The 26,092-nt window shown below is 31.2% G+C and overlaps 1 protein-coding gene and 1 pseudogene across 1 annotated transcript in view; one reads left to right on the top strand and one right to left on the bottom strand.

Annotated features, from left to right (window-relative positions):
- Window positions 1-26,092, bottom strand: part of PCDH15 (protocadherin related 15) — a gene marked incomplete in the record, with an annotated part of 701,567 nt that overhangs the window by 97,963 nt on the left and 577,512 nt on the right. Inside the window, 3 exon segments of the mRNA XM_036222126.1 lie at window positions 4,305-4,449; window positions 7,561-7,670; window positions 25,054-25,166. Coding sequence (XP_036078019.1) covers window positions 4,305-4,449; window positions 7,561-7,670; window positions 25,054-25,166 — 368 coding nt within the window.
- On the top strand, window positions 4,445-8,863 carry LOC118603787 (annotated as a pseudogene).

The following is a 26,092-nucleotide window of genomic DNA, read 5'->3' as shown; positions in this document are numbered from 1 at the left end:
CATTGCTCACAGTAGAGAATATACAAACGATAGCCAAAAGAAAATAAAAAAGGATGCTAAGCATATTACATAAAGTAAAAGTAAGAATTAGAACAAGAGTCAGCAAACTACAGTCCCTTGGTCAAGTCTGGCCCACGCTTGTTTTAGTAAGTAACATTTTATTGGAGCACAGTCAGATCCATTTGTTTACCTACTGGAGTCCAGCCCATCCTTTTGTTTGTATTTTGTCTCTTTCTCCTTTTAAACTACAACAACAGAGTTAAGTATTTTCATCAGAATCTAGATGGCTCATCAAATCAAATCTATTTATTTTAGTCACATTTGGAATATGAAAGTGAATCAACTTATTATTTTGAAGTCCAGTGACTTAAAAGAAAGAAACATACTTTTTCCCCCTACCTTTACTATGGGAGCAGGACCTCAGGGTTACCAATTATTTGATATGGAGTAGTTCTTTTTCATAGAAATATTTCAGTTAATAAACACAGTATAAATGAAAGGAATTAATAGGTAGGAAATGATTATTGGTGGATGTTATTATCACAATAGGAGAGTCAAAGGGATTTGGTGTACCCCCTTAAAGAAACAGTGCATACAGTAATTCCTTCCTTATCCCCGGTTTCACTTTTCATGGTTTCAGTTACCATCATCCGAAAATATGACATGGAACATTTCAGATATAATTCAGTTAATAATTAATAAGTTTCAAATTGCATGTTGTTCTGAGTAGCATGATAAAATCTCTCCTCGATCCCACTCAGGATGTGAATCAAACCTTCGTGCAGTGTCTCCACGCTGATTCACTCTCTGGCTGTTAGTCACTTAGTAGCCCTGTGGGTTTTCAGATCAACCTCCCTAGTATTGTGGTGCTTGTGTTTAAGTTACCCTTTTTTAATTAATCATGGCCCCAGAGTGCAAGAGTAGTGATGCTAGCAAATTGGATATGCCAAAGAGAAGCCACAAAGTACTTTCTTTAAGTAAAAAGGTAAAAGTTCCCCACTTTATAATGAAAGAAAACAAACTATATGCTAAAATCTATAGTAAGAACAAATCTTCTATCCATAAAATTGTGAAGAAGGAGAAAGATATTTGTGTTAGTTTTGCTGTGTCACACCTCAAACTGAAAGTTATGGTCATAGTGCGGCACAAGTGTTTAGTTAAGGTGGGAAAGAAATTACATTTGTGGGCAGAAGACATGAACCGCAAATGTGTTCCAACTGACAGCAATGTGTTGCACCAGAAAACACCAAGGCTGTATGAAGGCATCGGCAAGAGATCTCCTGAAATGGGTAACCACAGTCACATAACTTTTATTATATTGTTATAATTGTTCTTTTTTATTATTAGTTTTTCTTATTACTCTCTTACTGTGCTAATTTATGACTTAAACTTTATCAGAGATATAGATGTATAAGAAAAGAATATAGTACATTCAGGGTTAAGTATTATCTGAGGTTTCAAGCAACTACCATGGGTCTTGGAAAGTATAAACTGGGGATAAGGGGATATGGTATCACCTAGGATTTATTTCTAAAAACAAAAACAAAAACCTGGATCTAATGAGGACTCCAGATCTAACTGCTAATTTATAGGAAATAGAGAAGATAGAGAAAAATATGAAATGAGCCACTGAACATATAGTCATCAATATCCAGGCTTCAGAAATCTGGTTTTTTGAACAAGGTAAATAAAAAGAAGTAACAGTGCTGAAGCCTATAGATTTAAAAAGAGTTAAAAGACCTACCAACCAATTATAAGATATAGACCTTATTTGAATTCTGATATGAATAATATTTTAATATAAATATTGACAGGATACTTGATATTAAAGAATTTTTGTTAATTTGGGGCAAGTAATAAATGTATCATGATTAAGTTTTAAGAGTCCTTATATTTAAGAGATACGTATTAAAATATTTAGAGATGAAATATTGTCTCTGCTCTGCTTCAAAATAGTGAAATAACGGAGCAATTGGAAGTATAGAAAAAGAGATTTCCCAGGACTCGATAATGTCGAAGCTGGATAATTGATATATGAAGTTCAGTGTAACAGTTTCTGTAATTTTATTTATATTTAAGATGTTCTGTATTAAAAGATTAAAATGTTTTCAATTCTACTGATGTCAAATTTTGGAAATGAGCTCTAAATTTTTCTATTTTAATTATTAATTTTTATTTAAATATTAAATTCACTTACAACATAGTTTTAAAACTTACTTTGCAAATGACTTCATTAACTTCTTGGTAAAGACATTACAATAATACTTCTTTAATGAATTGAATTTATCCTGTTTATTATCTTTATTCATACGACATGTGGTAGAGCTAAAAATCATAGGGCAGCTAATTCTGAAGAAAGGATGAACTTTTAAACAATTAATTAATTAACCTCAATTTACATAATGATCTTATTTGCATAGCTAATGCATTAGGAATGGGTTATAGGCATTAACAGTCATTAATAAATAAAATTGTGTTACAAACACACAAATCTGTATTTCACATTGAAGAGGCAAAGGTAAGTCATGAAATGTTAGAAACAATATTCAAGAATCAGGTATTAAACTAATATTTAGGGTTTAGCCTTCATAAATTTCCGAGAGGATAATTCATGTATTTGCTATTCCGTCTCTCCTCTACATACACAATGAAGCACATACAAGCCTACGTATGTGCATTAGGTAAATTGTTATTATCCTTAGATTTACACTCAAATTACAGTCATGAGAGCTAGTTGTGTTATATTCATACATAAGAACTATATATATTTCAATTCCTAGAATTCAGAGCTATTTTGTAAAAAATACCAAGTTCTACAACCTGAATATTTACCAAAATTTTCTTTTTAAATTTAACTACTCATTTGTTTCAAAGGAAGATGGCAAATACAGTTTTTGATGAAATTTTACATTTATTTTTATTTGCTATATGGTAGCTAACACAATGTAAATTAGATTTACCCTAATCTTTTGATGCCTTAGATTTTATAAAAAAATTGATTGCCTGAAGTTTAAAGATTTTAAAAACTCAAAGAACTGGTGTGTTATTTTTAAACAATTATGCAAGTGATGCTTAATCATGAAAGACAACTTAATTCTTTTAATTCCAAAGGCACATTGTATATAATCTTATTTTTTTCAATGCTAGATCAGTAAGTGAGATTTGAAGTAAATGAAAAAAGTGATTTATTTTTAACGATCATCAGTTGAACTGTGATGGGAAATTATACAAGTCCTCTTCTGCCGTTTACTTCCACCTTACTCTCCTTTCTCTTCCCCTGGCACTCACGTGCGTGTGTACATTTGCTCTGGCTCTCTTCTTTCTCCTTTTACCCTTTCTAAAAATGCTGATTGATGTAGTGCTGTGATAGGATGTCCAGGAATGTACCCCAGAGTAAAAGTAACTGTTTCAGATCCTGTTTCCCACTTCATGCTCTTTCTGAGCCTCTCTTCTACTAATGGTTAAATTAAATTCGGCTTTTTTCATTCTCCTAGGTTCTAAAAAAAATTGGTGTGATTGTTAAAAAAAAAAATGGATTGCTTAAGTGCAAAGGAGTATTATCTCAATGAATGGAAAAAAAGATACCGTTTATCCTATTATTGGTAATATCTCACAGAATCTGTGCTGGCCCACTTCACAAATTGGCTTTTACTTGCTTCTCAGTGTGGTTAAAGAAAATCAAACAGAAATGTCGAAGAAAGATTTTAAGAGTTAAAAACTGTGAGACTGAATCTTCAACTTTTCATTTACTGACAAGCGTCATTTTTAGAAAATCATTCAACCTTTTCTTATTATGTCTTTGTAAAGTGAAGGTAATGATTTTCATTGCCTAGAAATGGGCGTGAATTAAATATAATGTGACATATACATAGTAACAAATGTTAGTCACTAATTTTACCATGTGGTTCCTCATTTCTAAGAAAATATATAAGTACAAGAAACCACATAATTCAAGGAATGTCTAGAAGTCATCCACCCATTAACAATATACTACATCACAGAGAGTTAGCCCGTACCTCACAGCAGAATGAGAATAAGGTTTATTATCTAACACACACAAATAATGACAGTGTTCTACAAGATTACACACAAAGTCTGGAAATAGTTTGTTAATGTCTTGACATTTCAGGAATATGAAATCCTCTCAGTGTTGCCATCCATCAAAAATTAAAATAAATGAGAAAACATCTCTGAGTGTTCATGGTCTTCTTACATTCTTCACTGAGAACTTTTAGACATATGTATTTCCTTAGGTGATGAGCAGAACACCATTGATTTATTGAACATCCCTTAAATAATGTAACTTACTTTTTGAAGGAACTCGGAGATTGGCGAGGACCACTTCCAGGGAGTCAGCTTGGACTCGAAGCACATAGCTTGTCCTTGTTTCATAGTCCAGAGGGGCATTCACATAGATAACACCCGTGATGTTATTAATTCCAAACTTATCTGAGAATTAAAATATGATTTCTTGGTCGTTTTTTTTACACTACAAGGAAAAATAATTTTCTTTAAAAGGCACTATGATTTAAAAAACACCTATTTATAATGAGGGTAATGCATAAAAGTAATAAGATGCTGGCTTTTGGAAACTATGTTTCAGAAATGATCAACATCAGTGTTATCCTAAGTGCATGCCTTGAAATTCTATGTTGTTTTGTTTTGTTTTTATTTTGAGATTCTTCTTAAAATTAATGTTTCTGTAATCAATTACATTTGGGAGCAGTGCATACTATACCTCTCACCACGGATTCAGATGGCCCTCTACTGTACGAAAAACCTTCAGAAATTCTATCTTAAAGAAACTCATACAATTTTGTTGAATGAGTACTATCCTACTTCTTGCACTCCTGGTATCTTTTCTTCACTTCAGTTTTCTCCATAGCATTTATTACTACCCAAATGTTATATATTTATCAGTTTAATAATTTTTATTGTCTTTCTCCTCTTATCAGTAAAATTCTGTGAGGACAAGGGTCTATTTTTTTATTGCTTTAGCCCTCATGGCTGGGAGAATACTTAATATATAATAGATGCTCAATGAACATTTGTGAAGTAAAGTAACAAATATTTGTTGAACAAATTGATAAATAAATGAATTAATTGTAAAAAATAGTCATTGTGAGGGAAAGAGGGTAGTATCTTTGAGGAAGAGAACTGATAGAATTCCAGAAAGAAAGTATCAGAATAGACTTTCAGTTAGAACCACCATCCTCCAGTAATTCACCAAAATGACCAACACAAAGGGAAAGAGGAAAGGCACCCACTATATGTTCTCTAGTCCTTTTAGAAAATATGGAATTGTTCCTTTGGCCACCTACAAGCGAATCTACAAGAAAGGTGATATTGTAGATATCAAGAGAATTGGCACTGTTCAAAAAGGATGCCCCACAAATGTTACCATGGCAAAACTGGAAGAATTTACATTGTTACCCAGCATGCAGTTGGCATTGATGTAAACAAACAACTTAAAGGCAAGATTCTTGCCAAGAGAATTAATGTACGTATTGAGCATATTAAGTACTCTAAGAGTGGAGATTGCTTCCTGAAATGGGTGAAGGAAAATGATCAAAAAAAGAAGGAAGCCAAAGAGAAAGGCACCTATGTTCAACTGATGTGCCAGCCTGCTCCACCCAGAGAAGCACACGCTATGAGAACCAGTGGAAAGGAGCCTGAGCTGCTGGAGCCCATTCCTTATGAATTTATGGCATGATAGGTTTAAAAAAATAAAATAAAAGACTTCTAATTGAGTAGGTGTCCCTTCCCCCGAATAAATATTTAAAGAAAACCTACTGTCCTAATTCATTGGGTGATGTCTTTATTATTCATATTTAATGGTTTGTTTTTTTTTTCTTGCTGAAAGATGCGAGGTGGTTTACTGTATAGTCCATTGATTAGGAAACTGGATCTGTTGAATTACAGTTAAGTGCAGAGAAAGTTGACACTCATAATTGTATTATAAATAATTGCATTTTAAGGATTAGGAATTTACCTTTGAAGCCTGCTTCTTAAAAATAGATTGTTTAAAGTCCTCTGTTCTTTGTGAGTCATGTTTGCTTCTACCTTTCATGGAACATGACTCAGAAAATAAAAGTGTTTGTGATAATTTGGACTAGAATATCTTTTTTTTTTTAAATTTCAACCAGGGGTAGACATTTATATATAGCAGTTAACATGATTCATGGCATTCTAAGCACTTTACATAATTTACTCAAAAATCTTGGAGTAAGTAGTGTTTTACCCATATTACATAAAGGAAGCTGAGGAATGGTGTGCAAAGGTTCAAGCCCAGGCAGTCTGGCTCAATAATCAGTTCTCAATCCCTAGTGTTATATTGCCTCGTATTAATGGAAACATTTCAAAACTGTATAATTTGAGCACAGTTAGGTTATTCAGTTGCTCCACGGATATTTTTACTTTGATGTGGTACACATCTTAAATTCAGCATAGTAAAAAATGAGTTGATCACATCCCATCCTAGCTGCCTTCAGTTTTCCGTTATAGCTATAGTATCTGTTTGTTTGAAATAAAACCTTAACTTCTTGTATTCTCTTACCACTAAAAATAGTACCAGTAAAAAAAGTATCAGAACAGATTGAGAAATCACAACTTCGGTCAGATGTTGGAAGTCTAAGGAAAAAGGATGTTTAGTAATCTTTAGAGAGGAAGCACAATAGCACAGAAGAAACAAAAAAGAAAGCAATAAGAAAAGTATGATGTTGAACTCTTGTTTCACTGGCAGCAATTTCTTGTAATGGTTGGTTGTTGAAATACTTGAAATAGGCCTGTATGACTTCTTTGCAAACTCCTTTAATAGAATTAACATTCGTTCATTTATTACATATTTAATAAAATATATATTAACTATTTTTTGACTACCAATATTATGCCAGGCCATTCAGCTTATCAAAAGGGAAAAACTGGGGACAACTAAGCTGTAAAGAGTAGGTGAAACAAAGAATGGGTGAGAAAAACTTCACTCTAGATTTATTCCTAGAGGCTCACAAACCATTCTATTCTCAGTGAACCATGATAGATAGACAAAACTTAAATGATTTATTTATTGACAATAGCTAATTGTATGTCTAATTTAACTGTTTGACTTTTTTTAATTTAATTGTTTAACTAATTTAACTTTTATCATGGATGTGGCTCTTTCAATATTCATAATTATGATTTTAAAGTTTCTTCAGGTTTATCTAAGGTAAACATGGAATATAGGTCTTAGATGATACAGAACAGTGAAAAGAGATTCCTAAAAGGCAACAATTATAACTAAAGATGAAAGTATGATGATTCATTTTGAAGAAATGTCATTAAAATATCCCTATATGAGGAGGAGAAGGCTTCCAGAATTGAATATTTAGTATTTTCTGGGGTAGGGGAGCAATTCTAACTGAATTTTTAAAGTCAGATTCAGCTCATAGTTACTAATTATATTTAAGTTGGACATATTTTTATTAGAAATATAGAGCAAACAATAACTCAACCTGAAATTAATTTCAAATCCAAGTTGACTGATTTGTGGTGAAAATACCAACTGAATAAACATCTACTCACCCTCTTCATTTCCTGAAACAATGGAGTACACAATACTCTGATTGATGGCTGCAGCGGAAATTACTCCAACCGTAGTCCCTCTGGTTGCAAGTTCACTTACTGGAGGAGGTCTGCAGGTTTAGAGAAAATCAGTAATTTTTTATTGTCCACGTTTCCATAATGGGATGCTGAATTTAATAATAAAATGTGTTACTTTATGTGTGTGCTTATTTGAATAACAGTATTTTCTAAAAGTTTTAAGGACATACTTCATTGAAACTCCAGTCCTAAAAAACTATGTTCAAAATCATGCAAATGCTCCTTTAAGAATATCCTGTCATTTGTATTGTTTTTAATTTAAAATGCAACACACTACTCTTACTTTATTATCTGGAGGATATCATACAAAATTTTTTACTTGTCTCTAAAGCACCTTCTAGACTGAAAGCAACAGATGGATACGATTTGCTATCTCAACTTGTTAAAGTTGCTATTGTATAGCTGATGTTGTCATATTAAGTAAATGGTTTTTCAAATGTTTCTTTCTAGTCCTTACTTATGCTTTAATGTAAAGGTCTAACTATACTAAAAGTATTTGAATAGGTAGCATCACAAAATTCATATTTATTTCAAATTCACTTTTTTCCTTAACTGTAGCTACATTATATACTTGGTACCATGCTATTTACTTAATTTCAAAAATATATTTTCAATAACATTATTTTAATCTCAAAATATCTATTTCATTATATAATATTGGTCACTGGCTATCATAACTTTATATTCAAAAATGAATGTAAATAATCTCACTTTTATAATTTACAGGTATTTATATTATCCAGCTTCAATAGATTTAGAAGATTACTGAATACAAAATTTTAACAATGTCTCTGAGCCTTTTTCTAGTCTGTCTAGTCAACCTATCTAACCTATCTGATTTCTAACAATCTTTAGTTCCTTTCTCCAAACTAATAAGATTAATCCTATTGTTATTTTTTCACATGGTCTTTTTCTTTTAATACTTACTTTTTTAATACTACCCTTTGCTTTTATCTTCATTTTCTCAGTTCTCCTAATATAGATTGCACTGGGCAATTATATTGTGCCTTCACTGAAACCTTTTATAACAAATACTGGGCCACAAATATAGTCAAGAAAATTAATCCATACAACCTTTCATAAACATCTTGTCCAAATTGCTATGTTCTTTGACGCTATAGTCTATATATATGATTGCGAAGTGATCTATCTTATTTATAGATGATCCAGCACTTAATGGCGGTCCATATATTAATTACATGGTCAATAAATGTAACTTAATTTACTCTCCTTATCTTTTCTGTTTTCTTTTGTTAACAGTATTCAGATATTGCTTTGATAATCATACCTCCTCTATTCTCAGTCTAATTGGTTTGAGTAGGACTGACCCAATCTCTAGGATATATGGATAGATACTTTATCTATCTCTGGCCAAAGAGGACACTTTATCCTCTTTTCCCAGTGTTCATGTGTGATAAATGTCTCATACACAGCCAATGAAAGTCATGTCCAGAATTTTAATGTCAAACTATTGGGGATGGGGAGATATTTATTTGTTTTTTTTTGTTTGTTTTTTGGTTGTTTTTTGATCTAGGATTTTAATGTTTTTACCCTATAAGTAAGTTTTTATTGATAATAATACCAGCACAAATGAAATAATTTAGGGTTGAAAATAGACCTCCTACACTTTGACTAATAATTTAAATGCTGCTATACTTCAAGCTAGGTAAACTCATCGTGTCATTTATGGAAAAAAATAAATTCTCCTTTACTTTGCCTTTATCTAAGATTTCTATCACTTCCAATCAAAGAGTCCGAACTAATTTATGAAAAACATCTGTAGACACTTCTTAAGATATCTGAGATAACACAATGATATACTATAAGTAAATCATTTAGTCATTTTCATAGTGTCAGCTCGCTGAACAAAGCATAATTTTGTTAACTTGGAACAAAAAATAATAGTAGTCTACCATAAAAAGGAAGGCACTTATAAAAGTGATACTAAGGTTGGTTGTGATGGACTGCTTTGCTTATGAATAGATACACTGCATGACATTTTAGATTATAAAGAGACATTAAGACAATATGCTGTTTGTCACATCGCTTAGTAGTTGACCATAGTGATTGTGAAGTAGAAACCTGAAAAGGGTTAAAATTAGAGAGCTATGTAAACACAAGTCTTTAAAAAGGCCCTCAATAACCTCCCCGCTGCTGGTATTCTAGCCCTTCAGTGTTCCTCTCCTCTTGCATGAGGGCCATAGAGTGACTTGTTTTTAACCAATAGAAACTGTCACTTCTGTGATTATGTAACATATAATTATAAATTATGACTTCATTTTTTCTAGTAGAATCGATTTCTTTTGCTGGATTCAGTGAAGTGAATACATGAAATCATCCACATGACAAGATATTGAAGGTGATGTCTGACCAATAGTCAATGAGGAACTGAAGCCCTCAGTCCACTATCCTACCAAAAACCACATGAGCTTGAAAGTGTACCCTTCTCTAGTCAGGTATCAAATGAGACCCTAGCAGTAGCCAACACTTCATTTCAAACCTGTATTAGACTATGAAACAGAACATTGGTAACTAATTTCTAACCTACAGAAACTTCAAGATGATATATGTTGTTTTAACTTATTAAGTTTGTGTTAATATTATTATGCTGCAATAGATAGCTAATACACATGGCTTCAATAATAAAAGCAATAAATTGTTAATTTATGACAGATCAAATTGCATATAACTTAAGTGCAATACAAAAAACATATGTTAGCATATTCTGGAAATTTTCATAAGGTAAATTTATTTTTTGTAGAATTAGACATTGCTTAAATTGTTTACTTGTCTGTCTTGTTACTATGTGAGATTAGAGCTAAATTTTGAGTTTTCCACAATTAGTTTATTAATCTTTACAAAGTACTGAAGCTAATGCACTTTCAGCTTTAACATAGAAAGATGCCATCTTTTATTTCAAACTTTAAAAATAATATTTTGTGTGTATTTTTGTACAATCTGGATAGAAATATTAATAACAAATTAACTGGTATAATTTAAGAAAGGATTTAAATCCCATTCATATCACTAAAAGCATTTAAAATTCTATTTGTTAGTAAATGTTTAAAACAGATTTACTTCTAGACAAAGTATCTCCTCAGTATCCTTTGTCTTAATTGTTCCAACACACTTCTTCCTACCAGAATCAAAACACACCATAAAAAATGCAATTTTCTCCAGGCTAGAATTAAATGAACCTCCATGATGATGAGCATTAGATTACAAAATTTTAATTCTTTTTTATTTATTGCCAGGCAGGACCTATTTTATTTTGTTTTATGCCCTGGAAAGTACCAATTACATGATTGGGGCAAATTACATATTCCCTTTGGAGTCACATATAATTTAAATACAAAATGAAGCAAAAAGAAGTCAAGATCCATAAAATCAGATACCAGAGAAATTAGAAAGATAGCAAAATTGAGTAAAATGAACCAAACATAAATTAATAGGGAAAGTGGTGGAAGTAAGGAATTGGATGCTGCATGCTCTATTTAATAGGGGCGACTACTGTGCAATAATGCGAGTCCAGCATGATTTTAAAGTGGAGGGTAAATTCAAAATTTTATGTGAATTCCATAAACTTTGACATTTGGCAGGCAATGGAAGCTTTCTTTTTAAAGCATCGTCTGACTTGGTTTGATCTATGGGCTTGAGCTATGAGCTGACTGCCAGTTTATAAGTTTTAGAAAACTGTCTGAAAGGTATTTTCTAGTTCTACCATTCTGAGTCTGATATAATGTGATTTACCGTTTCCTCTTTTCTTTCTGTTGAGTACAATCAAAATCTATTGGTTAAATTCAGAAGCCGAGAATTATGGCCAAATAAAGCATTTCTCAAAATCTCAAAAGGCTTTTTAAAAAATCATCTTTCTCTTGCTATTAATTCATAGTTATAATTTATCAATTTTATAATAAATAATGCACCATTAACCCTCTTCTAATTAACTTTTTAATACCTAATTCAAAACAGGTAGCTGGTGAGTGCCTGAAATTCGAAAATTTTACTTTTTAAAGCTAGATTTACTATTGATATAATTGAGAAAAAAACTTGTACAATAAAAGAAGCACTTGAAACAGGGCTCAGTAGTAGAACTATACAGCTTTCATGATGAAGCGTATAAGTCAAGAGGTCAACTGGATTCCCACTATCCAGAACAGGACTGCTAAGATCATGCTAGAGGAAATAGTTGTATCTTTAACAGATATGGACCTAGAACACGGGAGAGACAGATGGTTTTATATTTTAAAAATGCCTTCCAGAAAGGCCTTCATCAGAAGCTCTTTCCAAAAGGCTTATCTAAGTTGTGTTTGAGGCCCAGGTTCCTATGTATAACTGATGTCAGCACTAGCTCCTATTTTTTCCCCCCAACAGCAACACTTTAGGTTTTATTGGTCATTTTAAACAAATTCCACAAATTTTGACTGAAATTTCAAAGTTACCTAAATTAATACTTAAATAGAGACTACTAATAATTCAATTAAAAAACTCTCAGTTTTAATAGATATCAAATTTAAATTTTATTAGTTCATCATCTTAGTATTTACATTGTCCTCACAATCCCTAAATTTCACATGTAAAACAGTTGCATGTTTTTAAAGATTAATGACCTTTGGTTTTTAGAGTGGTTTTAGGTTTAAATAAAAATTGAGCAAAGTCCAGAGCTCCATGTGTATCACTTACCTCCAGTTTCCCCTATCATTAATATCTTGCGTTAATACAGTTCATTTGGTACAACTGATGAAACAATATTGATACATTATTAACTGAAGTCCACATTTTACATGAGGCTTTGTTATTTGTGTTGTATATAGTACTATGTTTGAAAACATGTATCATGTCATATGTCCACTATTACAATATCGTACTGGGTAGTTTTGGTGACCAAAAAACATCTCCTGTTCTTCATCTATTCATTTTTTTCCATTCCCTGAATCCACCACCACTGATCTTTTTACTGTTTGTATACTTTCGCCTTTTCCAGAATGTAATAGTTTAAATAATATAGTATGTAGTATTTTTGGACTGGCTTCTTTTTTTTAACAATATATCTTATCTTCCCCTATAGCTTTTTCTGGCTTGATACTTTTTATTGCTGAATCATATAACATTGTAAGGATTCACCACAAACAGCTGCATTTTAGTAAGAAGAAAATTGATCAAAATGACTCCAAGTCTTTTGTTTAGAAATAAATCTTTGCAGATAAAGAATAACCCAGGAAAGTTAACTGCTACAGAACTTATATATAAAATACTAACACATAGTCTTATCATGGATATATAAACTAATTCATAGATATCTGTTTAACATTTCAAATTAATTATATTTTGAAAATATAGACTTCAATAAATCTCTCAATTAAATACTTTTTAACATCTTTGTCATCTGAATAATGACTGTACTAAAATAACAATTTGTAATTTTCAAATGTTAAACCCAGTTTTTACATTTTACATATATAGATGAAACAATTATTCTACAATTTAACATCTACTTTATTGTTGGGTTCATGAAGTAACAATAAAAGTAAATGTTATATGTGTCACATAAAGCTTCTAATTATTTTAAATGCCATGCGGTTTAGTACATAAAAGTGTTTGTATATACATGCTATAAAACTACACTGAGATTCAATCTGGCTCTATTACTTTCCTTCTACTGAGAAAAATCTAATTTATTTTGACATGTTAACATTCAATATATTTGAAAATCAGTACCAATTATGAAATTGTTTTTATATCTTCTATGAGGAAATTTAATGAAAATGGAAAGAAAAAATATCAACTAGAACTCCTATTACTTGTAACCTTGGTGTAAATTTATCAGGGTGACTTAATTTTACATATTTAACTGAGAGAAACAGTTTCAAATAGACACAGAAGAGAAGAGGGATACCAGCTCTCCCAGAATTCCTAAGATGGATTATAGATAAGAAAATTAATAAAGGATCGAATGCTTAGACATGCTTTTTTCATCTTTTCCAATGTGTGTTTACTATTGTTAAGAGTTTTGCTTCTATTCAGATCCATGAAGTGTTCTCATCTTGAAGACAAGAAAATTGAAGCCCTGGAGTTATAAAAAATTCCTCAAGTTCAGAAAACTATATGAAAGCTATATCCGTAATTAAAGATGTCTATGTGTTTGTTCTCAAGAGAGTTTTTCTATTCTCTCTTAGTTATTGGTTCTTAAACTTTAAAACCATAAGAATTAACTGAAGAACTTACTAAAATTTTCAGATTTTGGGAAATCATACTTAAAGATTCTGATTTAGTAGGTCCATGAGTCAGACCTAGGAATATTGTTTGTAAAAGGTCACTCTTTCAAAGAGGCAAAATTTACTATCTTTGTAGCAAGATTTTAGTAGCACCCTAAAAAGACAGAAAGGTTATTTTCAGGTAAAGTCATCTCTCATATTGGACAATAAATCAAAATTAAAATAGAAAATCTTAGCAAACAAGTGATGTTTTCTGCATGAGGATTTATTTTATGTTATAGTAATAGTTTATAGATAGCTTTTTTTCATTCTTTAAAATCAAGACCAACAATTCGCCCTGAACTATTGTACTTACCGATTAAAAATCCATAAGTTCAAACTTGTGTGGTTGATACAAGAATAATGGCAATGTTCCTCAGTGTATAGGGTAATTTTAAATATCTTGAATAACGAGATGTTAACTAAAATTGCTCATTCACCATTTACTTGACCATTGTTATAAAATTGTTTCTATTTTTTATTGTATATGAACATGAATTTCTGGATTTTAAATTATTCTTTTCCTCTGGTTTTGCATATTAGGAGGTAGAGTGTTAGTCTGTTATAGTTCTTTACAAAATCAACTATTTTTTATTGTTCAATATAAAGCAACTGAAAAAAACATGTTTTTAAATATAAACTGTATAAAATTTTTGCATTGTCATTTGTTACAAGACCAATTCTCATTAATGAGCAAAGGGTGAATTTTTAATTTTAATAGAGAACCGAGAAGATTATTTTCTTCATTCAGGGGATTTGAATTTTTTAAAAAATATTAAGGTACTTATATGTGTAGTATTCTTATTTTGGATATGACGCATTAAGTTTGAATAATACTAACTTTTAGAAAAATATCAACTTGTTGAAGAGGTTAATAAAAATATTAAGTACATTTGCTTCTTTTCTTTATATAAAAATAAAAATTTTCAATTTGTTTTTATAGAAAATGCATTTTAAAATAGTGAATCCTTAAACATGAACATAAAGGTGGCATTAAATCATGTAAAGTTTAATAATCAATGTTAATACATTTCCATTATAAATAAATACTAAAGGTATATTTATATTGCTAGCACATTTTTTTGGAAAAGTTGTAAACAACTGTCTTTAATAAAATTTTTGGTAAATTATGTGTGACCCGCATTTCCCATTCAAAATCAATATTCACATTTAGACTCTATGATCTATTTCAGATGTATTGACCTTTCCATGATATTTACCTCTAAAATAGATGACAAGTGAATCCCAGTGTGTATAACTCTTAGCCCATCATCCTGAGAGGAAGGGCAATTGTCATTCTTCCTAATGCTAACTTGACCTACAAGAGTCCCTTTATTCTAAAGTAATGTTATGTGTTCGAGCGTTTGAATCACTGTTAGAATTTGATATTTCTGTTTGGATTAAATGAAAAGGTATATAAAATATATTTTCTGATTATGACAGTACAACTATTTTCCAAGAGATCTAAATAGATAATTGTGTGAAACCTCTCATCAGATAGGAACGTATGGTAGCAATGAGAGTGTGCCTCACAGATCTCCAACTATATGAAACACATTGACCAAGGTCCCTGTTGTTATCCTTTGAAGTCTATCACTTTGTTTATGTAAAGGTCATGCTTCCTAAGGCCTGCTTACATATAATGAAGGAGATCCATTTCTGGGAGACACATGCCATCTCGTCATGTAAAAACCTCACTTAAATGACAGAGTTATCACTTAAAAGACATAGCAGGCTAGAATTGTTCTCTCTCTCTTTTTCACTTGAGGTCAGAAGGCATGTGGTTTGAAGTGTCTCCTATCCTTACCTTACTTCTCACACAGGAATATCACTTAAAAAAATATTTGCTTGTTAAATTTCACTTTGATATCTAACTGTTAGAGGACAGACTGGCATAACACAGGACATTAGGAGAGTAAAGTTAAAAAGTAGTATTAGTATTTCAAACTCTATTAATTAAATTCAAAGTATTCATAAACATAAAAAGAGTTCGAGGGAAAATAAAGATGAAGAAATTTAAAAGATATTAATATAGAACTTAAATATATATTAAAATAAGTATTAAAATCTATTGATATGTTATAATGAATATAAATAAATTGAATAGATTTAATACATATTAATGTAAGTGGAGGCAAAATAAATAAGAAAACCTCGAAGGTCATAGTATACCATTATTGAAACATTATTACAATGTAGAAGAGTGCCATATGTTATAAGATATTTTAAACTAGCATGAGAAACTCCAATTAATATTTCTCTCAAATCAGCAACTACATGGTTGCTATCACTCTTTTCTTCCACATCAGTGGCAGACACTGCAAGATATAGAGAGTTCTCTTTCCCACTAAGCCCAATCCTTGCCAAGATATCTTCTAATAATTAATAGGAAAGCAATACTTGCCACGTCTGTCTTAACAAAAGAGCTTAGCTCAATTTCAATTGAAGGGTAGCAGAATATACCACCCTAAAATACAACAGAAGTAGTTTAGGACATGCCACCCCAAAATATGACACTTTGGCATATTGATTACTTTGAGCTATAGGCACTTAGAAAACAGTACATTTAGGGATAGGTTTTCTCTGAACTCTCCTTATCTACCTAAACACAGAACCTCCGAAAGGAACTCAATTGTCATAGATTCTTTCTCCCTAGGATCTATATCAGCTAGCAAAGAAAGATCAGGAGAGCAGACTAGCAGTGAACATGACACCTAGACAAATTTTTTCACAAACTATCATATCTCCCATCTACTCATCTAAGAACACATTTATCTTTCCAAAAGCTATTTACTCTCCTAAGAAGCTTATATGCCCCCTTTCCCCTTATCCTATTAAGATAATATTTAATCCTGAATTCTAAAGCCACCTCTTTGATTTACTAATTTTTCCTAGGTATCACCCATGCATATATAAAGTATACATGTTAATAAATTTGTGTTTGTTTTTCTCTTGTTAATATGTTTTTATTTTTTATTTACTCATTTTTCCTAGGTATCTCCCATGTATACATAAAGAATACATGTTAATAAATTTGTGTTTGTTTTTCTTTTGTTAATATGTTTTTTATTAGACTCTCAGCTAAAAACTCGGAAGGGTATAGGGAAAATTACTTTTCCTTCTCTACACTGTCATACTACTTAAAAGAGGGGGCAAATGCTAAAATCAATGAAGACCAAGAAAAAAAGTGCATAGAAAATAATTTAAAAGAATAAATATAATAATAATTAGTAATAATAATCTCAGCATAAGAACTGACTTTCCAACTTTCACAGCTATCTAAACATTGAGGAGTGAATTCCTCACAACTGTAAGTTTCAAAAAAGAGACTAGTCAACGTTGTGGTAAGAATATTAGAAAAATTAAGTATTAAATTATTATGCTAACTAAATAATCTCTATGGTATATTTTACCCATTATATGACATGATTCTAAGGACAGATTTTTGATGAGTAAGATTAACCTATTTTTCTCTACTTCCAGTGAATTTCAAATTGAGAAAAATGGTTTAAATTAGGATGTGAGATTGAATATAGATATAGAGAAACTTCTTATTTACCTGAATGGTAATAACTTGAAAGTAATCCTTATTTATGTGAGGGAGGGGTTAATTCTTGAATTTAATTCATTGCAAACAAAAATTGAATCCACCTGGAATGATTTTGCAAAAGAAGAGATATTTAAATAACAAAATATAAAGAAAATACCATTAATTCCTTAAGAAATTTGTTTTAAGTAAAGGGAGGAGAGGAAAAATAAAAAAATAAATATCTGGGCATGCAAACTCTAAGACACTGAAATTACCGATATTTCCTTAGAAAAAGGAAAACAGAAAGATAAAAGTAAAATAGGATGATTCTTTAAAATAAAATTTGTTGCAATTTTGAAATTGTGTATTGTATGTATGCTTCTAAATAATATGAATGTTGTTTACAATTATATAAATAAATATACAGTCTAAAGAGTTATATAGTTTTCAAAAATTTTAGGAGGAACTCAGTGTGTCTTGGAAAATGTAGCTGCTCATTTAATGACAGATAAAGCAAATGATGTCTTGATCCTTCATTTAACCTAATTAAATGACTCAAATAAAGATTGGTTAGAAGAGGTCATGAAATTAGCAAAATGAGTCTGTTTCAACTATTGCAACTGCCGCAGGGACCAAAGAGAATCAAGTGCATACTTATCTTAAGAATTACTGTAAATCTGGCCGTTTTAAAGTAAACATATATCTGTATGGGGCAAATTGCTTTCCCATTATGAGATTCCTCTTACCCTGAAAAATTTCTTGAAGCCAGACCATCAGGAAGCAACTTCAGTTCACAGGATTTGAGCAAAGACAAAAATCAAATCTTTTCCTACACATATAAAATATCCCAATATTATAAATTATAAACAAGAAAAATAATATCAGAAATTTGTTCTAATCTTGACAAGCTAAATTAGTTCACTTAATATTTAGGGTTGTCTTAAATAATTTTACAAAATTACTTATTTGTTTATTTTTCAAAGAACCATTAGCAGAAAGGAAGTTTTTAAATATGAAAACTGAGACATAATAATTAAGTATGTAAAATAAAGGTTTGGTTTTCTATTGTATTGCTACTTTTACTTTGGTAAGTTAACTTACTAATTATCTGTTACCAAAAAGTTAGCTGGCAACCCATTAGCTTTTTCCTTTAGTAAATATTAAAGTATTTATTATGCTGTTTATTATAATTTTAGAAAAGATAATGACAGGTCCATTGCTATATTCCAGAAACCTAGCAAGTATCAATAGTTCAATGTTTAAATGTTTTTAATTTTATATAAAAGAATAATGAATTTTGTTTCTCTGCCTAGGTAAGACAGGTACATTGGAAAATGTTTTGCCAAACATTAAATGTCACCTCTTAAGTCTTTTTGATAGCTTCCACAAAGCTAGTTACATCTCATAAGTCTCATTTGCTATATTTTACTTTTCACTTTCTGTTTCCTTTTACTTTTGTGATGAATACAATTAAACTTTTCTAGAATATGGAGAAAACAATTAATTGTAATCAAGTCGCCAAACTTTAGCTTGAAGTCCATAAAGGTTTATATTGGAATATGTGATATCAATATTTGATAAACTGAAATAAGTTGAAATGATTTAAAACATCCAAAAATGTTCATCTGATATTTGCCTTGAATTCAAAGAAAAAAAAGCATTAATTCTCTTATTATTTTAAGAAGAAATGTATTCTATTTCCCTACTATATCTTTTTAAATGTTTCTGTACCATTAGTTCATGGATCCAATATTATATATTCTTAATAGAAATCAACTTATTTTAGGATATCTACAGCAATCAAAATCTATAATGTTTCTATAATTGCACATTCAATGTGCTCACAAAGACCATTTTACTTTTTCCTTGTTAATAGAGGTGAAACTTAAACAAAGCTGTTTAACAAGGAAAAACATTCTTCTGCCTTTTCAAAGCCAAGTGTGGACATTTGCCTGGATTTTCAAGATAAAATATGAGATGATATAAAATTTGCAACTCTCACCTCACTTGGCTCAGAAAATCTCTAGATGTGGACTTCTGCCCCTTTTCCCTTTTCATAGACTGAAATGGCAACGATCGAAGTTATTCTGAAACAGAATGCTAAAGATGGAAGGCACTAAATTGGCCTAAATCCCTGAATAGCTAGTTACGTGGAAGAACAGCATGCTGGAGAACCACCATCAAGCTGAAATACTCATTTTAGACTGTCACATGAGCCCAACATACTTGTTTCCTTGTTCTTTAAACCTTTGAAATTTAAGAGTTTCTTTTTACAGTAGCCTAACCTAACTAATCATTTTATTCTGAGTTTAAAGATTTAATGACTGGCCATTTCGAAAATAAAGTAAGATAATTGGGCCAAGGGAGGGGTTTATGTTAACAATTCAGTTCAAAATTCTAAAATAAACAAATACTTTAGAATCTCCCTTTAATACTTAGTCATATGTTGAAAAACAGTTTTTTTTCTAAGGAATTCAAAGGAGTCAGTATTGAAATTAAGACATTTCTGAGTTGTAAAAACTAAACCTCAGCTTACAGTACTACTTATTTTGGATGACTGCCCTGCATTTATAACTCACGAGCATCCTCCTCCTGCATCCTACAAAGAATAGAAATCTTATAAATTTTTGTTCCCCACAATTCGATCACATGAAACAGAAGTTTTTCCATCTGAAACAATTTTGTAGGGGAGGTAAACTTTTACCTCTATCCTTTAGGGGTTTTGGCTAGATTTAGAAATAAACTGATATCAGAATAACAAGAGACATCATACATAGTTATATAAATTTTACATGGCACACGAGTCCTCATAAGGAAACGAAAACCCAAAGGAATGAGAGAAACTACAGTCTTTTATATTAAGTTGAACAAAGAGAGAAAGTTGTAGAAAATAACTAAACTGTGTAGTGAGGCTAAAGGGAGATAAGAATGATTTTAACAAGGCCTGTTTGTATAGAATTCTCTTGGCTTTGATTTCCCGTTAAAGAATTTTTTTTTTTTTCTCCTTGTTCAGGAAGGGCATCTTTCACACAGGAGTTTTTATCGCCTATTTCCAGGAAGAAGAGAGGAAATTAGAACTCCCTTCTTTGCACTTGTTTTTTTTAAGTGTTTTCGCTCAAATAATCCTTATACCAAAGTGGCATAATTAGCTGTAGCATATTCTATTATCCTTCAATTCCAACACATGGGATCATTCTGATAATCAGGGATTAATAACAGAGTTTGGTATCTTTGGAAGTTATGCGCATCTAGCTGAGGTAGGAAATGGATTTGAAAAAATAAGAGAGGGAAGGAGATACAAAGCTTGCAGCAACCAATCACTCTAATTTTTTCCTTTTTTTTTTCTTTCTTTCTTTTTTTTCTGTTAAGGAAAGAGACTATATTGGCCAGCACAGCACTCTGAAATAGTGTAAGTAGTTTGCCAAAGCTAGTAGTTGAACATATAAAAAAATATATATGCATAAAAGTATTCTATCATGAATGCTGTTTTAAAAATGACAAACTGAGGAATATTGCAATATAATGAAAAACGTTTCTAAAATAAGTAATATGTTATTAGTTGTTTTATACTAATAAAATGTTGACGAACTATGTTAATTGAAATGGTGCTAGCTAACAAGGTAGATAAGCCCCTAAATTTCTTGCTCACGTAACAGTTCATTGAAGTAGCTATTCTCTAAGCTGTGATTTAGAGGCTTAAGCTCCTTTTAAATTATATATCTACAATTGTCAACATATGGCTCCCGAGGTTTCCTGGGTTTTTTTGTTTGTTTGTTTGTTTGCTTGTTTGTTTTGCTATTTGACACATCCAAAAGGGGAAAAGTTTAAGTCAGACCAGGAAATAATGCAGACCATATTGTTCCATATTTTATTGTCCAGAATTCAGTCACGTGGCTCCGTCCAGCAAGTGGGGCATTTAGCATATCTAACTACATGCCTAAGAGGCCTGGGAATTCTCTGCTATGTACTTCTCTAAAAGTCTTTGAAAGCACAATAATTGATAAATGATAAAGTATGATTGATGAAGAAGATAATCACCAGCCTTAGTTTTTTTAATAGTTCATTCCATGTTTTAGGTGAAATTTAAGCCTACATACACATTTAGATTCGGTTATTTGCATTTATTCAAAAAGTAGTATCTTCTGCCAATACTTAATGAATTATAGAAAATGAAACAATTCTATTCATTATCCAAACACTACTGAATCTATTATATGATTCTACTGACTCTTAACATAGGATTTTCTTTATGAGATGCAGGATGCAATGAGATTGCCAAATTGCCTTTATGTGTTAGAATAAGAAATGAACTGAGACAATCAGGGCAGCATTTACAATTGTTAGAAGTGTTCTTCTGGAAGGTCAAAAATTCTTCCTCATTTGGTTAATTTTAGAACCAAATAATTGGCTAGTTGTTTCTTCTCTAAGTTAATTTTATTAATAGAATCGATTTGCAGTTAGTAGTTGTATGTAGAGATAGTAAGAAATGGTAAATTATTCATTGAAAAAATATTTCTAAAAGGTGGCATTAAATAAAGACAGAAAGACAGAAAGACAGAAAGACAGAAAGACAGAAAGACAGAAAGACAGAAAGACAGGACTAACAGACGAAAGAAGAAAGAAAGAGAAAGAAGAAAGAAGAAAGAAGAAAGAAAGAAAGAAAGAAAGAAAGAAAAGAAAATGAGAAAGAGAAAGAAAGCGAGCAAGCAAGAAAGCTAAAGAAGCAATGCCTTGATGAGATCTATGACCTTGGCCTTAGTGTCACAAAATTTTAGCTAGAAAAGGGAAGGGAAGACTGGAGGCATACTTCTATTAATAAGTAAATGAGCTCCAACTGAAAGCCCAGAGAAAAGGCACACAATTGGTTGAGTTTATTTAAAGGAAAAGTGTTCTGCACCATGTTTTTCCTTCTCCTAAGGCTTCCAAGGAATGGCTAGACATGGGGCAAAAAGTTTTGGAGAACAAAGATGGGAATTTTATTCAGCTGAAGTTTTTGACCCACCTTAAATAGCAAGTACATTTTTTTGTGAGTATCTCCTAGATAAGTTGGTGAGAAACACAAGTTAGTTTTCATCCATTTTGGTTCTTGAGAAGACCAAAATGAAGACATTCAAGGAAGTTCTCAAAAAGTAGAAAATTGTATATTTCATAGCAAAGAACTGGTGTCTGCAGGTTTTCATGTCAACAAAAAAGGAAGAGTTTTGGTAATATACATAATGAAGAAAATAGCCCTTTACAGCCAATTGACCAATAATTCTTATTGTTTTAAGTATAGTTTATATCTCGATGTCTTACATATGTGTTATGTAGGATTTTCTGCTATATTTATATTACAAATTTAATTTAGTGCTTAGATATTATAAAGACATCATTTTATGAAAGGAGAAAACTAGTTGGTTGAGAGTAGTAAATGTTCCCAGATGTATCACCTACCTCCTCCTTCAGTATCTTAGGCTCTGCTCTAACTTAAAACTTTTAGGTAGTTTTAAGAAATTGTCAGAGGAATGAAATCTAAATTAAAGAATATGATAAAGTGGTCTATTATATGAAATCTTCATTTTTCTTGAGCCTCAGTTAATATTGTTGTATAACTTCCATTTTAGCTCTAGATAGACTAAATTACTAAAATATTCTGGAATCAATACATTCTCCTATATTCCTTATTTATGCTTCTAAATATGCTGAATCTGGCATGAAACGTCTTCCCACATTTTTGTGCAGTGTCCAATCTCTACTTTTCTTCAAAATACAGTTTAAAACTATGCCGATCATGTTCAGACAGTAAAATGTTTCTCCAAAATTCTTCTTCAGTACTGTGAGCTTCTATTATTGTGTTTCACTACACATCGTATTTTTCATATAGTTCTTTGTTTCCACCCATAGTTGAAAACCTCTGGAATGCAATGACTGCCTGCCTTTTAATGATATGTTCAGATTAAGTAAATCATAAATATACACTAAATAATAAGCGTCCCTCAAAAGTCTGTGAGAAAACTATCTCTTGTGAGTCCTAACATACTAATAAAAGTAAACTAATGTTTTAACTTGGAGACAAAAATAAAACAATCATGAGAGAATTCTACTATGTTTTCAGAGAAGCATTATAAATCTTTCTATCATTTATATCTAATTATGAAGTGATCCTAAAATACATTAATTTTAATTTCATTATTTTTCAATAAATTCTTCACTTCCTAAAGACACACACACGCGCGCGCGCGCGCACACACACACACACACACACACACACACACACACACAAACCGTGGACTGAATCGTTTCCCCCTATAATTCATACATTGAAGCCCTAACTCTCAATGGAACAATATGTGGAGAGGAGCCTTTAGCAGGGAATTAGGTTTAGATGGGCCAGGAGAGCGGGGCCCCTGTATTGGGATGACTGCCCTTACAAGAAGAGACACCAGAGACCTTGCTTGCTCTTTCTCACTTTCCTCTAAGTGAGAACAAGTGAGAAGGTAGCATTGTATAAACTCAGAAGAGAATCTTTACCAGTACTTGACTATGCAAGTGCCCTGATCTCAGATTTCCAGTCTCCAGAACTGTGAGAAAATAAATGTCTGCTGTATCAGATGCACAGTCTGTGATTAGCCTGACCTGATTGAGAGTGTACATACTAACTCTATAGCTATACTATATAATATATGCACATAAACATATACATATTATTTATCTTTAAAAGATTTTTAAAAATCTCTTTTTATTTTCATTTTATTTATTTTCAGTTATAGCTGACATTCAATATTATATTAGTTGTAGGTATACAGCATAGTGGTTAGCCATTTATATAGCTTAAGAAGTGATCCCCCTAATAAGTCTAGTGAACCTGGCAATAGCCATAATTATTATATTATTGTCTATATACCTTATGCTGTACTTTTATCCCTGTGATTATTTTGTAAGTACTATCTTGCACTTCTTAATCTCTTAACCTTTTCCATCTGTACCCCAACTCTTCTTCCCATCTGGCAACCATAAGTTTGTCTTCTGTATCTATAAGTCTGCTTCCGTTTTGTTTGTTTGTTTATTTTGTTCTATTTCACATATAAGTGAAATCATATGGAATTCCTCTTTCTCTGTCTGACTTATTTCACTTAACATAATATCCTCTATGTCCATCTATGTTGTCACAAATGGTAAAATTCCGTTTTTTATGGCCAAATAATATTCCACCATATATATATATATGTACCACATCTTTTTTATCCAGTTGTCTTTTGATGGACATTTAGATCACTGATTTATTTTTTGAAAATATCACTTTAGATATGGGTCAAAAATTAGAAAATGTAGAAAGAAACTAAATGTCCACTTCTCACCATCTAGATAGTCAGTAGCATTTTAACCCCAAAACACAATATTGTATCTTAGAAGTTGTTTTTATCATTTTTAATGGATCCATTATTGATCAAAGTATTACTTAAAGTGATATTCTTTACACTAAATTGTCATTTTAACTATACTGACTTTAAAAATAAATACAACGTTAATTTAGAAAAGCTTAAACTAGCATTGGAAGTCTACTTCATCGATAAATTCATTTCAGATCATTTTTAGAGACCAAAACAAAACAAAAAACCTTCATGTATTATAAAACCTGATAGGAATCAATACCTGTATTCTTCTTGCGTGAAGCGTGGGATTTCTCCGGGATGTAAGACGAGAATTTTCACTGTAGCACTACTGGACATCACAGGCTCGCCATCATCAAAAGCAACAACCACCAACTTAAAGAATAATAAAAATTCATGTTAAAAAGATTACTAACAAGAAGAAAGTAAAGCATCATTTTACTATGTATATTTTAAATCATTGGACTGTCTGGTTCCAGGAGGGGGAGCGATGCATGCAAGGTAGCAGACATTGAACGAGTGTATGGTACATATATTTTCATTTAATCTTCACAATAATCCTGCCAGGTAGATGTTATTATTTTTATTTGTCAGATGAGAAAACTCAAGGAAATTTGAGTTACTAACTCTATGAAAAAATAATTACCTGTAAAATAGGAATATGATACAACATCTGTCTAATGACAAACTGTTTTCCACAATTCTGCTGGTGCTTACAAAAAAAAGTGTGCCTCTCTATAGGCACTGACACTTATTTTAAAAGTGTTAAATTCAGTCACATCAATAGCGAAAAGCTAATTGGCTTGCTTGTAAAACAAATTAATTTTTCTAGTGAATTAATGGTATGCAGAATTACGGGGCAGAAATACTACCTTAGAAGACAAAATTGGAAGTCTATATTTTAACACACTTTGAGACACATGCTTTTAAAAACAGCTGCAACATATAAAACCCTGTTTATACTGTATAACAGAAATTGTTCAAATAATGCAAATTCAAGAAAAGCTTTAGTCTTAAGATGTGATAGCTGTATATTATTTATTACTAAAATAACTTTTACAATTTATCATTTTCTTAATAGCCTATATTATGTTAAAAAGAATTGTTATGTTTATTTTAAGAAATGTTATTTTCAAAATTATATGTTTCTCTGTAATATAATTTTAGAAGCTGCACATTACTAGTGTAAACTAATTCAACCTAGATCATGGAAACATAACCAAGGGTCATCCTGAGAGCCACGATTTATCTTTGGGTTACAGTTTTACAAAGAGAACAATTATGCCAAACAGTGATAAAGT

The sequence above is a fragment of the Rousettus aegyptiacus genome, unplaced genomic scaffold (assembly GCF_014176215.1).
Source record: "Rousettus aegyptiacus isolate mRouAeg1 unplaced genomic scaffold, mRouAeg1.p scaffold_m13_p_6, whole genome shotgun sequence".
Taxonomy (NCBI): Eukaryota; Metazoa; Chordata; class Mammalia; order Chiroptera; family Pteropodidae; genus Rousettus; species Rousettus aegyptiacus.
This window is presented reverse-complemented; position numbering and strand designations above follow the sequence as displayed.